Source organism: Monopterus albus, unplaced genomic scaffold (genome assembly GCF_001952655.1).
Source record: "Monopterus albus unplaced genomic scaffold, M_albus_1.0 scaffold109.1, whole genome shotgun sequence".
NCBI lineage: Eukaryota > Metazoa > Chordata > Actinopteri > Synbranchiformes > Synbranchidae > Monopterus > Monopterus albus.
The window spans coordinates 748,321-764,114 of record NW_018127989.1 but is presented as its reverse complement, the minus strand read 5'-3'; the positions used below and the strand labels follow the sequence as shown (position 1 = coordinate 764,114).

The window sequence follows — 15,794 nt, the reverse complement described above, 5'->3', positions numbered from 1 at the left end:
CCACAGTAACACCAACCACCTCTCTTGTACCTGTGAACTGTCTGTGATCCTCAGGTGTGTACATCAGAGGGCTGTTCCTTGAGGGCGCTCGCTGGGACAGGAAGACCAAACGTCTTGCGGAGTCCTACCCCAAAGTGCTGCATGACCCCATGCCCGTGGTGAGGACAACACACAATACTATGCACAGAACACTCAAACTGTTAACAGATGTAAGAGTTCTCAGAAATAGCCTGGTAATATGACAGTATTCATGTTGCCTCATATCTTGTTTTATTTAATCCAATCAGTAGCCATTTTCTCTCTACACACAAGCTGCGTCTAGGGTTGCTAGGAGCAGTACACGTTTACTGCGATCGAGGAAACTTTAGTTTGCTTAAGCTGACCCTACAACTACCTGTGCAGCTGTATCCACCTCTAACACATTTGTTTCTGTTGCTATTTGTCATAGATGTAGCTACAGAAGTAGGTACTGTAAATATGAAACTGTCTAAAGTATCCCCGTATCAATGGCACAACGCTTTGCAGGAGTGGGATAAATTCCCCTGCTGGAAGGCCTCCCAACGTCCAGAAAATCTATTAAGAATGCAAAAAACTAAACTCTAACCTTACCGAGCCTACTTAAAGCAAGAGGCTCCCTCTTGAAACTTGGCAGAGCGAGATGACCCAGAGGCTTAACGCTAAAGTACAATAAACCGGCAGGTTGATAGTTCGAATCTCGGTGCTTGCAGTCGAAGTGTCTTTGGGCAAGACACTGAACCCCGGAAATAAAAATAGAGACAGAGGCAGGCAGGTGCTACCGTGACAAGGGAAAAATAAAAATGAGACTTATAGTTTTGTTGATTTCCTGAAATCAAAGTGTTATTGCAATAATACACATTCAAGCAGATTAGCCAGAAATAGTCATGACACACGGGTCATGTTTGAGAGAGAGCGAGAGAAGAAAGAGAGAGACCGAGATCTGACACTTACCCTTTGTAAACAGACGCGCTACATTGACCGAGGATATCCAGGACAAAAATAAAATCATTGTGGCCACCTGGGGGGAGAAGCCAACCAGGTTGGAGAAGTAAGGAAAAGCCATGTAACTTTTGTAGATCAATGTTGAAATGATGACCTGATGCTTAACGTAACAAACCGACGGACCGGTGGCCATCTTGGACTAACGGACAGAGCGACAGGCAGCGGTGAAATATCTTCATGAAAATGTAAGTAAATCATTGTGGTACGGTGACCACCTACAGGAGAGAAACCCAGGTTAGAGAAGTAAAGAAAAACCACATACCTTTTGTAGATAAACACTGTCAAAGTTCTTCAAATGGCCAGACAGACGGACGACGTGGGAGCCAGCAATAGAGATCGACTGCATGGCAGATAAAACTCCTAAGAGGTTCTCCTAGCGGTTTTATGTGCCTGGCAGTCTAGATCTATGCCTATTACACAAAGCTACTTACAGATGGCCACTTTGCCCTGGACGACATAAAAATCTAAATAGTCATGACAGAGGAGACATGTTGGAAAGAGAGTTGGGTATGGAGGGCCGGCAAAAACACCTGAACTAAACACTCTAGATGTCACAGTAAACTTAGAACAGTAAACTCAGGACTTGTGTCACCACACTACGACAAAAACCCGGGCGCAGGGGCTCTGACAAGGGAACCCACAAAAGAGTAAAAAATAGTTTACTTACAGTTTGTAGATCTACAGTACCTAAAAAGGAAGAGACAAAAACAATTGTTTGACTCAAATTATTCTAAATCTACAGGCCACATGTCTTGGAGCAGGAAATACAAGGTTATTTTAAAAGAGATACACTTCCTTCTACAATGTTCAAAAGACAAGACGCTCATTTTGAGAATTAGCCTACAACAAAGCCTGGTTACATTAGCCCACTTCCAGCCCATCACCCACCTTTTTGGATTAGAGTGCTTGTGAGTCCAGACCTGGTCAAAGCAGTTTTCCGACATTACTTAACTAGATATTTAGTCACACAAAGCAGCCACAAACACAGCTGGTTGTGTGTGTTTGGCATCTTCCGTCACACACCTGTAGCAGGAGGAGGCAACATATTATGAGTCAAATGGCCTTTAAAACAAACAGTTTAAAGAAACATTCTGGTACTTACCAAACACTTCAAGCTCTGGTTTTCTGCAGGCACAACAATGTGTTTGGCAACTTCAATCAACACTGGAGAAAATTAGAAGCTCAGGCTGAGACTACTGAACAAACAACCCCCTGCTCTCAAGATTTAAAACACTTGTAGCCACGCCCACTGCACACAGCCCTTGTTGATGATTGGATGGTTGGTCTGCCCATTTCCTTTTCTGCCACCGATAATCATTTTACCAGCGCAGGTGCTGCTTGTTATAAAACAGCAAGGGGCGGGGAACCCTTTCATTAAAGGTACAGGCCTTATGTGACGCTGATCTCCATCAGCTGATCATAGTGTTTCCAGAAAAAAGGCGATTCTTCAACATTTAGCGACAGGATGTCTCTGCTTTGGAACACAGAGTGACCAGCCTGTACCACTGAGTGAACACTGCCCCAAAGAGCCAAGACACCAGGGCACAACCTTAATATCAGCTGTGATTTTTTATTTTATTTTATTTAATCCAGTCATGATGTTACAAATCTACACAGTCTAGATCAAGGAATGAATTTTCAAGCTCAGTGTGATTCAGATGTCCTCTCTGCTGAGTTTCTGGTTCATAATCTAAAGCTGTGGGCTGCTGGGAGGAGACGTTGTCCACATTGTCTGACCACAAACAGGCTGCTGTTCACCGCTCTGTCAGAGTCAGTTATTTGTTTCCGTTATTCTTTTTCATTAAAAATGGATTTGCAGCTGCAACATTAACTGTTTCCATCTTGACCAGTGGTGTTTGGCTTGATGGTTTTTGTCATGATAGTAAAACTGAATAGGCCTGTTTGGTTGGATAAAAGTCCTGAGAAGGTCTCAACAGTGGGACTACTGGTGTGTAGAGGCTTCAACACATTATGAAAATAGATTTTGGGGGCAAAGTTGTAGGTTTATTCTAAATAAAATCAGCCTGTATTAATTGTGTGGATGCTGAGTCAGCAACATCCACAGGACAGTCCTGCTTGTATTTATCTATTTTGTAACCTTTATGCTTTTTAAAATTTTTCAACAAATTTTTCCCATTCAAATGAATGGGAGAATCTTCAAATCTTCCTCCTTTCAGCTTTACAGGAAAAACTATTCAACCTTTAAACAATTCAGCACATTTTCAGCTATTCATCTTGTATTCAGCTTTTGACATCTATTGCAGTTTTTGAATGATCACAGTTTACATTTTATGGTGTTTTTGAACATTTCTCAGCCTCTCCATTCATTTGAATGGGGAGAGTAGGTGACATCACTCACTGTCTAGCGCTGTCCTGCAGCCTTTTTACAAATTTTCAGCCTGTTTTCTGCTCTTACTCTGCCAACCTTAAGCTTCCACACACAAATTATTGGTGCAATTTTGCAAGACTCTGAGGAGGAAGTGAGCAGCCCCAATACCGTAGCTTTACCCAGGAGGATGTTCACCGTTTTCAATACATAGCAGCAGCTTCGGCACTCTTTTACATTCTGCCTATAGGAAGCCTAAGTCTTGCTTTCTCATCTTTTTTTATTAATTAAGAGTTTGATATGGAACATGAAAGTAGACTGACAGCGTGATGAAACGGAGTGCCAGCAGCTAAGAGCACAGACTGAACAAGTTTTCCATCTTATTCTTTCCCTCTGTTCTCGCTTCTTCACAGTGCATTCAGTGATTATGAATAATGCACAAGACTGACTTTTTTAATAATCAGACATTTCAGGGCAAGTTATTAACAGAATCAGTTTTTGACCAGACCGGAACTTCATTAAAAATCTGTTTATTACTTGTGGTGGGGGAAAAAACAACAGCCACGCTGGCTTTGAAATGCAAATCTTCATGAGGCGCCTGTTACGGAAACCAGGCAGCTACGTTTCTGGCTGCAACTTAACAAACTGTTTTTGAGCAACCCAGTTTATTCCTCCCAAGACTTCATAATAGCTCAGAGGGACATTTCTATGTTATTACTATTGTTTTATGAGTTTATGTCCCCAGAGTTCAATTTTGAAAGTTGTTTAGATAACAAACTGAGACAGTTTCCACACATTTAGCTTTGTTTCTTGAATACAACCACGCCCATCATCATGCCTTGTCAGTGCAATCAGGACCATTAACTTGGTTGCTCATCAGCAGAGGCATACTGAATTCCACTGGCCAGTTGAATTATTCCTCTAGTCAAATATTTTGAAAGGAGAACGCCCTCCAAATGACAGAGGAGAAAGAGCAGGCAAACATGAGTCCGTTTCTCCCTGTCAGCCCCCTCTGTAACAACTCCCTCTCCTCGTTCTTCTCTCTCTGTCAGATGTGGTTGAAGCCCATGAAGAGGCAAGACATCCCCGAGAGGATGTCTTACGTGGCGCCCGTCTACAAGACCAGCGAGCGGCGCGGCACCCTGTCCACCACTGGCCATTCCACCAATTTTGTCATTGCCATGACGCTGAACACTGATGTGCCTGCTGAGCACTGGATCAGACGAGGGGTGGCCCTGCTCTGCCAGCTCAGCTCCTAATCTTTTTGTTTTGTTTTATATACTCCCACACATAGATAAAAAAAAAAAAGAATGAAAACTTTGTTGTGGATTCACACTGGTCTCATTAAAGTCAAGGTTGTTCTCAGAGTTTACTTATTTTCATAACAGGGTGAATGCACAGACAGGTAAACAGCACAGATGTCACATTTGACACTGTATATGCAGATTAACAAACATACATATAACAAAGCAAAAATAAGAACAATCAGGCCTTCATCTCAGTTGGTGAAGAAACTTTGGGGCATAGTGTCACTAACTCAAACACTTGACAGGACAGTTTCAATTGAATTTACACAAGTATTACCACCCCCCCACCCAGCTCATTTTAAGATGAGCTCACATTATGTCATGTTAGAATAATGAAAGTAAAGCAGAAACACAGGATGAAATAGCATGTTAGTAAAAGATGGGAAATGCAGATGATTAGTTCTATTCTGATTGTATATTCAGATCATTTGCTTTCAGCTAACGGCTCCTAACACTAGTTACTCTATACCCCAAAGACTTCACGATCCCCACACACCTTAAGTTTAAAAAAGTAAATACTGTCAATATTCTAACTGTGCAGTACAAAGAATGACAATAATTTCACACTCGACACAATGTCTGAACTGCTTCACTCATGCTTCATGCATGATCGATATCACGAGTTCAATATGATTTACAGCCAGCTAAGACATAGACCATGGATGTCACACAGTGACAGGATAAATGAGGCCACACATGCACACACTATCTGTGTGCTCCAGCAGTTGAAGCTAGGCTGGCTAGCTTTTGTCACATGAGCTGCAGCCAATGGAATGTTGGGGTAGGGGTGGAGGCAGTGTCAAGCTCCAGCCACTGTTACACTGGGGCCAGTTTTAGCGCAGTCGCCACAAAGACAATAATATATACACCCAAAAACCTACATGAAGAATGTTTGCAAAAATTAAAATCAATAACCTGTTGTTCCATGGTTTGACAGCCAGGCGTTAATCCTGTTTCAAGTGCAGGGAATACTGCAGTACTGAGTATAGTTCTACTGTGATACAACAGAACTGTCTCCTGCTCGGTCTGGCTCTGATTGTCAGGAAGCTGATTTATTCCTTCACACAAGTTCTTCAACAAAATTTTACGCTGAGCTGCTTTTTGCTACGTTTAGCTTCACCTTTTAGGAATTCAAAGAGACACCCTAACCAAAACTAATTAGTTAGTTACAGCACTTTTTCAACAAGACAAGATTAATGAGTTTTTCACATTTTGATGCAGCTGACGCCTTTAAAAACGCAAAGGCCTAACAAGCACGTGTCTCATTTAGCTACAGATTGTCAAACCCTTAAAAAACGTTGGTCAGACATTTGACATCTAATTTCTAAACAAAGAAAAAAAGAAGACTGTAAAAGCTAAAAAAAAAAATACTGAGCCATTTAGACAATCTCCCATGTACAGCCAGAGAAACACTGACAGTGCAGCTTAAAGGCTGTCCACATATTTTTCAGATGAAAACAGGAGCTAAAGGGTTTATTCCAGATGTTATTCCATGACGCTGGCTACAGTGAGCTCTGTGTCGCTTTAAGGACAATGTGCAGTGCAGCTGTGATGCCGCTCCAGTGGCCAGGGCTTGGCATGCAGACACGAGATGTTTGATACACAGCGTGATGACATTTAAAGTAGATGATGGATGGGGCATGGAACACAGACCACAGATGTACAAGGCATGGATGATGGGATACGGCACAGGCTGGATAAGCGACAAGGACGTCGGAGGACTACGACGACAACACGCTAACAACAGGTGATGATGGATAGGTGGGGAGCTGCTGGGCCATGACACATAGGTCTCTGCAGGAAGACTGTAGAAGAATTCTTTTTTTAGATGTGTTCAGAGCAGAGGGGGTGTTTTCTTGTTGCAGTTCAGATTTGCTCTTCTTCCATTAAGCCTCTTTTTGTTTTTTTGCTTCACAGGGAGCAGACAGATTGGAACTGATGGAAGAGAGATGACAGAGGAGTGGAGTGTCAACATCACCAGCAGAGCCATGAGCTCTGCATAAGGTAACGCTGCCTGTTTGGAATGGAGCCATGAACAAGACTCGCATCACATGCAAGACTGGGCTGATACACTGCAACCAAAGCATGTTTAAGGCAAAGAAGGACAATACTGAAATAATCCAGCTCTCCCATCCCTCTCTCCTCTACTAAAAGTCAAAATTGAAAACAATGCGGTCTTCATAGATGGCGATGAGCAGCATGATGCCGAACCCGGTCAGCATGCCCAGGTTCTGCAGGACAAAGTGCCCCAGCTGGCAGCGCTTGTGGTCCTCGCTGTCCCCATGAAGCATTTCTGGCAGCTAGGACAGAGACAAAGTAATCAGCTGGGATCACAGACAGACTTTCTCAAATTAGCTCTGCACATAAGGGGCCAGAGAGAACAGGTATAGCTGCTCGTGTGGGAAAGGAGACGGTGAAAGTTAAGCTGATGTTTTTTGGGTGGGGGACAAGAACCACTCTGGGGCTGTCAAGTCCACTGTGACAACTTACCATATCCACCAGAGCCACATAAAGGAACATGCCAGCTGTGATGGCGAAGATCCAGCTGGTGAGACTGTGTGTGTACTGGCCCACAGCTGTGCCAATCAGCATGCCAACGTAGGCCATGAGGGCGGATAGCAGATTGTAGACAATGGCCTGCTTCACTGTCATCCCAGCTTTCAGCAGCACCGCGAAGTCACCTGTCAGCCAGGAGACACACACACTCATTTAAACACATTTACACATTCCCACATACTGCTTCTCTTTTTTTTAACTTAAAAATAACAATAAGAAGTGATCGGAGCAAAGTGCCAGATTAATAAGCAGTATCAGTAGTAGTACCGTTAAAACTCTTAATGATACCCATATGGACGACTGCAGTTCTCCAGATACGGAACAAACAACTGAGTCCCTTTTTTATTGGTCCACTTTAAAGAGGACTGAGTTAGGTTGATTTAAAAGGGACCGAGTGTGAAAACAGCCTTGTTAAACACACATGCCAACATGCAACACTCATGCCTCCAACTTGTGTCATAATGATCCTGTTCTGTTCCCAGGTTCTGTTTATGAAGGGTAGAAGTCATTCCAAGTGCAATGCTGCAGCAGTGATAGTATCCAATTTCTGTTTACAGTTTTGAGGAATGACATGCACTCTTGTGCACATGCATCCCTCAGTGAATGGCTTGGCACATGTCACACTGTGTTTCTTTTTAAATCTATTTTCATAGTCTATTCTGACTCTGCCTTCAGTGATGAGGTGAACTTGTCCAAAACAAACTCTCTCCACACATCTGCCACCACTATCTGTCTCCAAGTAGGTGGGGAAAGAAAAAAAACAGACCAGGAGCTGCTATTTCTAAGAAATATGCCCAGCTCCTCTCTGATACACTTATGATTACACATGCAAGCCATAGCCTCTCTACCCTCTTCAATCATTGCTGGGCCAAATGTGGGAAGGGGCCCAAGTCTCAGCGGAAACGCCCTGGATTTGGGAATAGAGATGAATACTGAGAAGGACGGTGGCCTACATTTCCTGCACCGTGTAACAAGCGGCCTCTTTTCCTCGCTAATTACCACAATGAATATATTACCACTCCGCACTCATCCATCAATCAAAGCCACAGAAAACGGGGGAGAAGTTCTAGCGAGACAGTCTGCACACACCTCGCTTCAATGGTCCTTTTTCCCGCTTTTCAATTCACTGTGGCGTTTCCTGCCTCCCTAGTTCCAATCCTTCAGACACTCAGATACGCCTGCCGCTGCCTCATCTACCGCAATTAACACACCCATCACTGCCAATTAGCTTCACTCTGGGTGGTTAAAGAACCCTCATAATCATCATCTTTGCCATCCAGCTGCCAGTCGGGGGATGGCTTTTGTTTTGAGGAGGAGCTGAGAGGTTCACTTGTCAAACTGCTGGGTTCATCTGACAAGTGGCCCAACTGGGATGAAGGCACGATGACTAGTGCTCCCGAAGAGCGCCGAATCTACAGGAAATTACATGCCAGGAAAGAGACTGATCTTGTAAATCTTTGCATGTTGCTTGAGATGGCAATCGCACTGCAGTTAACCATCTGGAAACTCGAGTACCAAGTGAGTAAAAATAGCGATAGAGGACAAAAATGTTGGAGCCGCATCAAAGCTCAGGCTCTTATTCTATATGACCCAGAAGCCTCACAGATACAGCCAACAACAGCAGATTTTTTTTGGGCACCGTAGGGCGGAGGGGGGGGGCTTTACACCAGTTCATTCTCTGCCTATAACTGACACTACATCAAACACAAACAAGGCACTGAAACCACACACCAATGAGACATATCATTAGTGCTCTTTTGGCGTGGATGGCACTATTGTCTGACTCTTGCCACGTCTCCCGCTCACTATAAACAAACAGGCAGAGCAGAGCACAGAAAGCACCACTCACAACCAAAGTGTTCACTGTTGCCGAGTCCTCAGAGAGAACGGCTCTGAATGCAAACCAACACACCAGCAGCTGCACCGTCTTCAGGAGTCTGACTGTACTGAACAATATGTGCCAGGCGCGGTGCCTCATCTTCGCAGACAGACGCTGTGACAAGTCATTTCGCTGCTGTCAGACTAAAGCCATTAATTTGGCAAAAGAAGAGCATTTTTCACAAGTGAAGAGAAGAGTGATGATTATTGACACCACTGGGTTTTCACAGGTTTCGAGGGACAGAGGATCACAAGGCTCGGTCAGACTGGAGTTTCTGTTCAAGTGAGAAAAAGAGCTGCTTTTGCACGAGGCACCGATTGAGACAGCGATTATAGTCATGTGAACCACCTGCACTGGCTTCACAAAGCAGCTTTATTCTGCTTGTTGACTAAGTGAATGTGACGTATGTCATGAGTAAATGACTTCTTTATTTCTTTGTACACTCTGTCTTGGTGCACTCCACTTACCAAGTTCATGAGGTAATTCATGGCAGAAAACAGCCACTGATGTGCTGATGCCTCCTGTCAGGTTGGCACTGAACGCTGCTCCTGGAGAGACAAATCACAGTGAAACTGTTAGGGAAGTAAGCGTATTCATTTTTATGACAAGAGCTGGACAAGAAGATTGATAATCACTCTCATGTCTATCTGATAAATACAAAGGGAGAACCAGCTAGTCTGGCCAGGCAGTGGCTTCCTGGAGCCTGTGCTCTTTCTCAACTCAGAAGTCATCAGCCTCAGCGGAACAAGCCTCCAGGAAATTACTGTTCCCTGCCAAAAAAACAACCTGCCACTTACTGCCCTGTAAAACCACAAACGTCCCTTTTTTATACTTTGGTTTTTGTATGAACTAAACAAACATGAGGCTTGTTTATTTACCCCTGGACAGAGGAGGCTAGTTGTTACCCATGTTTCCAGTCTTACCCAAAGGCTAACTGGCTGCTGGCCATAGCTTCATATAACACACAGACATTACAGTGGTATCTATGATCTATCTGTCATCTAACTCTTGGCAAGAGAGGAAGCATATCTCTCATATAGTCAAACAAGTCTTTAACTGTTTAAACCCATTCAATTTGTAGAGCAACAACCCATAACCAATCGTAATTTGAAAACCTCTGAAACAAGGGCAGCTTGTTAGAGGTCTGGGACTCTGTGTGCTGATGAGGGCCGTAAGTAACCTTGTGCTAAGAAATGCTCATCCAACATTAAGATTTGTTCGTGGAGTCACACGGTGCTGGTGAGACACAAACTCTGAGCTGGTTACCTATAGCCAGGCCGTCACTAAAGTTATGCATGCCGTCTCCCATGATGACCATCCAGGCGATGCTGGCTATACCAGCATCCTTCATCTCCTGGTCTGAGTGGCAGTTTCCACCATGGGAGTGTCCGTGGCCGTGGGAGTGTCTGTGTCTTTGCTGCTTGGCTTTGCGTCCGTTCTCCTTGGTGGATGGCTGTTGGTCCTGCTGGGAGTTTGTGGGTGTGAGAGATGTCTTAGTGGTGGGAGAGTCCGGTGTCTGGAGCTCTGTGAGCTCTGTGAGCTCTGTGAGCTGCGTGAGCTGCGTGTTGTTGTGACTGTTCTCACAGGAGATGGCTGTGCTCTCAGGGTCTGGAAGAGAGAGGAGACAGTGACAGCAGCACAGACAAAGCTGTGACCTGCTTAAAGACTGCGTGACCCAGCACTTCTTACCTTCACTGAGTGGCTTCAGGTGCAGCCACTCTGCGTCTGAGCGCCGATTCAGCTTGTGATCTGACAGCTTCCTGCCAATCTTGCCTTCCTCACTGCCCTTCTTCACGCCCTGTGAGCAGATACACAGTTATGTTCCGTCCACAGAAAACAAAAGCAGCTGCTTGTGAAAATTGGTGACTCATAAAAGCCTTGAAACTGAGGTTCAGCCTAGTCCGATGTCTACAGATGGGTTGTGTTCATCTTACCCTTTGGTCTTTGTAGTGTTTAAACATGCCGATACAGTGTTCAATGATGAAGAGGAGGTAGATGCCAGCCAGCGCCGTTAGCCCCTTCCACACTCCATCAAAGGCTGATACCAGATCAGTGTCCTGGCTTGTCTCATTCTCACTGTGGTCGTGCTGTCCTTGCGACTGAAAACAGAGAGAGGAACGCAAGGTGACTGAGAGGCGGGCAAGGCCTAGTTGGCTTGAGAGAACACTGAGCACGATGAGCAGTGTGGGTGAAGCAGAGGATGGCTGGTATCACTGAAATGTACTGTGTGATTATGAAGTTGTACTGTGGCTGCAATCTGGCTTTTGTTTTCTCTCGGTGCAAGTGTTTGCCTAATGTGTGCAGATAGGTATGGTCACCGGGTCCTCCAGCGTTAGTCCGGCACTGACTGGTCATCGTGAGAAGACAGCACGGTATTTAAAGAGTGAAGATGGCCTTGTGCAGGAGGATGACAACTGGTTTCTCCTGTTTAAATTATGTAGGGGGTAAGTCACTGTCCAGCCTGACTTTTGATATGTTTCTATTTTGGGTGTGTCCCAGTGGAAGGAGAAGACAAGAACACACACATCACAGCAGAAAATACAGAACCCAACACACTCAGCTGCTCCATGAAAGGACTGTTCACGTGTCGTCTGCAGGCTGCGTCTGGTGTACTCACATGAGGCAGCAGGTGAAGCAGAGCGTCGCCACTGAGCGTGCCCACTGCCAGCGCCACCAGGAAGGTGAGAAGGAACTTGAAGCAGGATTGTTTGAGGATGGGCACGAGTACCACACCCAGCAGAGACAGCAGACTGATGATGGTGATGGACACAAAACCCCAGAGCCACACCCACACTGGAGAAAGAGAAAACAGATGGACGACAATAATTTACTTCACATGTACTTTATAACAATGCTCGGTATGTATTGTTTCAATCCTGTTCAACTGTGAAGGAAACTGTCCTTTAGAGGTTTTCAGTTCAAGTGTCCTTGTGATGACACACGATGCCTAGAGCAAGAAACGTGAAGTGACATTTCAGCAGAATTCTACTCGCCTCATTTTTCATTCGAGGCCGCAGACACGAGACATGAAGCAGAAGAGAAGAAGTCAGAAAGGTACACTATCAGTTAAAGTGTCAGTCTAGCTGTCAGTCCAGGACGCGTTTGCAAACAGCGCAAACCCGAGTAAAATAAAAAAGTTTATGATTCTTTCGTCACAGAGGACAAAATGTTTAATGTAGTATGAAATTCAATGTCACACCAAAGCAGGTGGTGTATTTGCTGAAGTGATGCCGAGTCCTTCATTGCTGACATTCAGCTAGTCAGTAGGACGTCTATGGACTGAAGCACAGCGTGCACATCTTACAGCCAAATGAATTCAGAAGCATGTCACACACTCAACTTAGTGATCTGTAAATAACAGATACAATAGCAAATACCAGTTCTCAGAGATTTAGCAGTTTGTAGGTTGTTGATCTCTGGAGCTCATCTGCTCTAAACGTATCTAGCTATTACTTGTTGCCAAGACTTCCTCCCAACTGGTCAACATATTTAAAACTACTGAGCATTAGTAAAGCTCACATAAGAAAAGGGATTGAAGTTGAGACCTAGTCAGAGAGAAAAATGACTAATAACCATGAGATCACACTGGCAGACACACGTCCTCTCCTCATCTAATCGGCCCCAGTTGGAGTCATTGTGAAGAGATGATGTGAAACACGTCTTCCTGACAGAGTGGTCTTTAGAGAGACAGAATGAAGCTGTGGCTGTCCCATTACCCAGCTGTCGGATTAAAAAATATTACGAAGACGTAGTCTCTCCCCTGGCAGCAGTCTGTGAGCTCAGAAAACAGGAAGATGGGGCAAATATTTTAACTGCAGAGACAGAGCGATGTGCGAGTGCTGAGTACACAGCCATTTACAGCTAGCCTTTGGGACGCCTTTGTTATAGTTCCCCACTCATATATTCAGGCTTTTTCTTTATTTTCTAACTTGTCTGTATGTGTTGCATTTACTAGGAGTCCTGCAAACAGCAGTCTGAGGGCTTCTGAGTAACTGAGAAGTAATAGTTAAGCACAACACACAAATCTGGAAAAAAAGGTTAGAAAGGCCAAAAATATACTGGAATCATAGATGCATGTTCCAGCTGGGTTGTATTTTGTATTGTATGTTTTGAGAACTGTCATTTATTAAAGTTTATTTTTACAAAGATAAATATACAACCTAAGTTTTGTTGCTGAAAGCCATCACTGGCCGATACACAGCCTAGTTTTCAATCAAAGCAAAGGAATTTGTGCAGCTTCAGATGCGGAGCATTAGGCAACACCCAGGAGACACTGCAGCAGCTATAAAGTGCCAATTTCTGAAGTGTACATATTGTGATGTGAGCCTCATCGTTACAAGGATGAACTGGACAGCGTGATCACAGTGTGTTAACCCAGTTTCTCATTTTACAGCCCTTTTCAATGTGCCTTAGAAAAGTAAAGGTGCTACATTTGACTGCTTTCTTATTTGTTGCATCAGGCGGAACACCATGTGACCCTGAGAGGCGACTGTGTTTCAGCCAGCCCGTACATCACCGCAGATCCTTCACGATCGCGCAGTTTATCTACTTCCTCGTCTCATTACCTTTATGCACTTACGGTTTTGTGTGTGAATGCAGAAGTGGGCAGGGGTTTGCACTGCAGCAGGGAGATACAAGAACAAAAGAGAGAAGAAGGAGACCCACTGGTCTGTGTCTTCTCTCCAATTACACATCTCCTGTGAGCCACGGCTCAGAAAAATGGCCCAGGGTGTCGCTTACGCTCTCCTAATTGGCACAGTGCAAAAAGAGAGGGGAGTGGGGACCAGAAAGAAACCAACTGCAAATTTTCTGAACTCCCCCATGGATGCTGGCAGGAGGTAAATGAGAGGTTGCTCCAAGTAGTGGTGTGACGGCTGTGGCTGAGTCTTGGTGCACCACTGCAAAGAATCTAGTGCCTCGAGTTTTCCACTAATGAGGAGTCAGTCCTGCCCTTCTGACTTGTTTGTGCTGTCTTCCTCCTGGTCATTACCATTTTTATGACCGTGTTCAGGGCTGGCACACTGCTGCCTGAGGCACATGTTATACAAGTGCTTTAAGGGAGGTGCACATGTTTAATAATTAAAAATTTAACAGGGCCAACATTTAGGAAATTCCTACAATCTCACTCAATCTGATATTACTGGAGGTGTCTGGTGCTTTGACAGTGATAAAAACAGCACATTCTACCTGTAGTTAAATATAAATTCCAGTTGTGCAGAGCATCTTGTGACCCCTACAGCTGCTCTGTTGTCCATCGCTTTCAGTGACAGCTCCTTACCTACTCTGCATAACTTACACGAAAAATAAAATCGAACTACATTTTATGCATAATACAGAACATGAGAACAAACAGATTTAACAATACAGCGAATGCATGTGGTCTGATTGATTATTACACAGATCCACAATATATTTTCATTCCAGGTGTGACATGGGTCACAAACAAACAAAACACAAAAATTAAAAACTGAGAAAAAGCCCCAAAGACTTGTAGCCTGTTCTACGGTAGAGTGACAACTGGTCCTGGTTTGATTTGTATCAAGCTTGTGTGGATATATGAGCTTCATTCTCCAACCTGTAGCTTCTGAATTTGAATACTACTTTCTAATTTTATCACTTCATTTTATAATTCTTATAACCCTACATCATTGTGAGGTCCCAGAGTAGGGCTCAGCACTGACCTTCATTCTTTATAGGTCATCTCTCAGCCTCTGTCATTTCTGATTTTTGAATATTGCTCATTCAGAGAAATGAAAAACTGGAAGAAAAAGAAATTGGGTCCATAAAAAGTCTTTTATGTGATTTCAAAATGGTTCACTGCCATGACAACTCCAACTATTCAGTAACAAGGACACACACTTCCACAGAAGCTCCCTCCATAAATCATGAGTGCTACAGTTAGGTGAGTGAATGATCCTGACTCCCAGCATCTATCACATGATATGGCAAATTGGCCATCTCTTCATTCAAACATTAACCTTCTCCCTGTAACTATGCCAAAAAAAAAAATTGAAGATGTTTCTCTTCCTGGATGAACTACACCACATTCACATTGTGCGGCGGGCTTTTCCCTGACTTCTCCATGCTGTATTCAGCTCTCTTACTACATTCAGTAGCAGAAATCCTCTTTTACAAATCGGGAGGTGATTTAAGTTAAAAGATAAGGTCGGTCATTTTCTATATTAATAATATTTTCAGCAATACCCATCAAGACTAAAGCCAACAGTGAGCCAACCCATGACTAAGGAGCCACCCTGGATCAGCTTATTCGTCTGTGCCAGAAATCCTAAGTTGTTGTTCACAGTGATCAAAAACACATCAGTGAAACAAAGCACAGCAATGGGTGACACGTTTCTCCATTATGAAACACCAGACACCACATATTTGTTAAAGATTTGCCCCAAAGCTTCAAACAGCCATAACCTTTTACAGTGTCTGAAGTATCAAGAAGGCCCAGCAGAGATTGTATTTTCTCCGTCTTTTGAAGAAAAACAATCTGAATGAGAAACTGCTGGTGTCCTTCTATCACTACTTCTCTTTATTTAACCAGGTAAAAAAACCCATTGAGATCACGATCTCTTTTACAAGGGTGACCTGGCCAAGAGGTCAACAACACATGTCGTCAATACATAAGTTTCAATACAAATCAAAAACATTAAACATTTAAACAATCAAAACCATAAATACAATAATCAACAATACAACC

At 43.8% G+C, this 15,794-nt stretch overlaps 2 protein-coding genes across 2 annotated transcripts in view; one reads left to right on the top strand and one right to left on the bottom strand.

Annotated features, from left to right (window-relative positions):
* The window catches only part of dnah7 (dynein, axonemal, heavy chain 7), an 84,492-nt gene extending 78,471 nt beyond the window's left edge, over positions 1-6,021 (top strand). Inside the window, exons 65-66 of the mRNA XM_020611050.1 lie at positions 55-158; positions 4,399-6,021. Coding sequence (XP_020466706.1) covers positions 55-158; positions 4,399-4,605 — 311 coding nt within the window. The 3' untranslated portion in view covers positions 4,606-6,021. The remainder of the gene's footprint in view (positions 1-54; positions 159-4,398) is intronic.
* slc39a10 (solute carrier family 39 member 10) overlaps positions 4,697-15,794 on the bottom strand; it is a 31,049-nt gene continuing 19,951 nt past the window's right edge. Inside the window, exons 5-11 of the mRNA XM_020611051.1 lie at positions 11,706-11,881; positions 11,023-11,187; positions 10,778-10,886; positions 10,355-10,696; positions 9,556-9,636; positions 7,144-7,334; positions 4,697-6,953 (exon numbers count right to left, since the gene is read on the bottom strand). Coding sequence (XP_020466707.1) covers positions 6,801-6,953; positions 7,144-7,334; positions 9,556-9,636; positions 10,355-10,696; positions 10,778-10,886; positions 11,023-11,187; positions 11,706-11,881 — 1,217 coding nt within the window. The 3' untranslated portion in view covers positions 4,697-6,800. The remainder of the gene's footprint in view (positions 6,954-7,143; positions 7,335-9,555; positions 9,637-10,354; positions 10,697-10,777; positions 10,887-11,022; positions 11,188-11,705; positions 11,882-15,794) is intronic.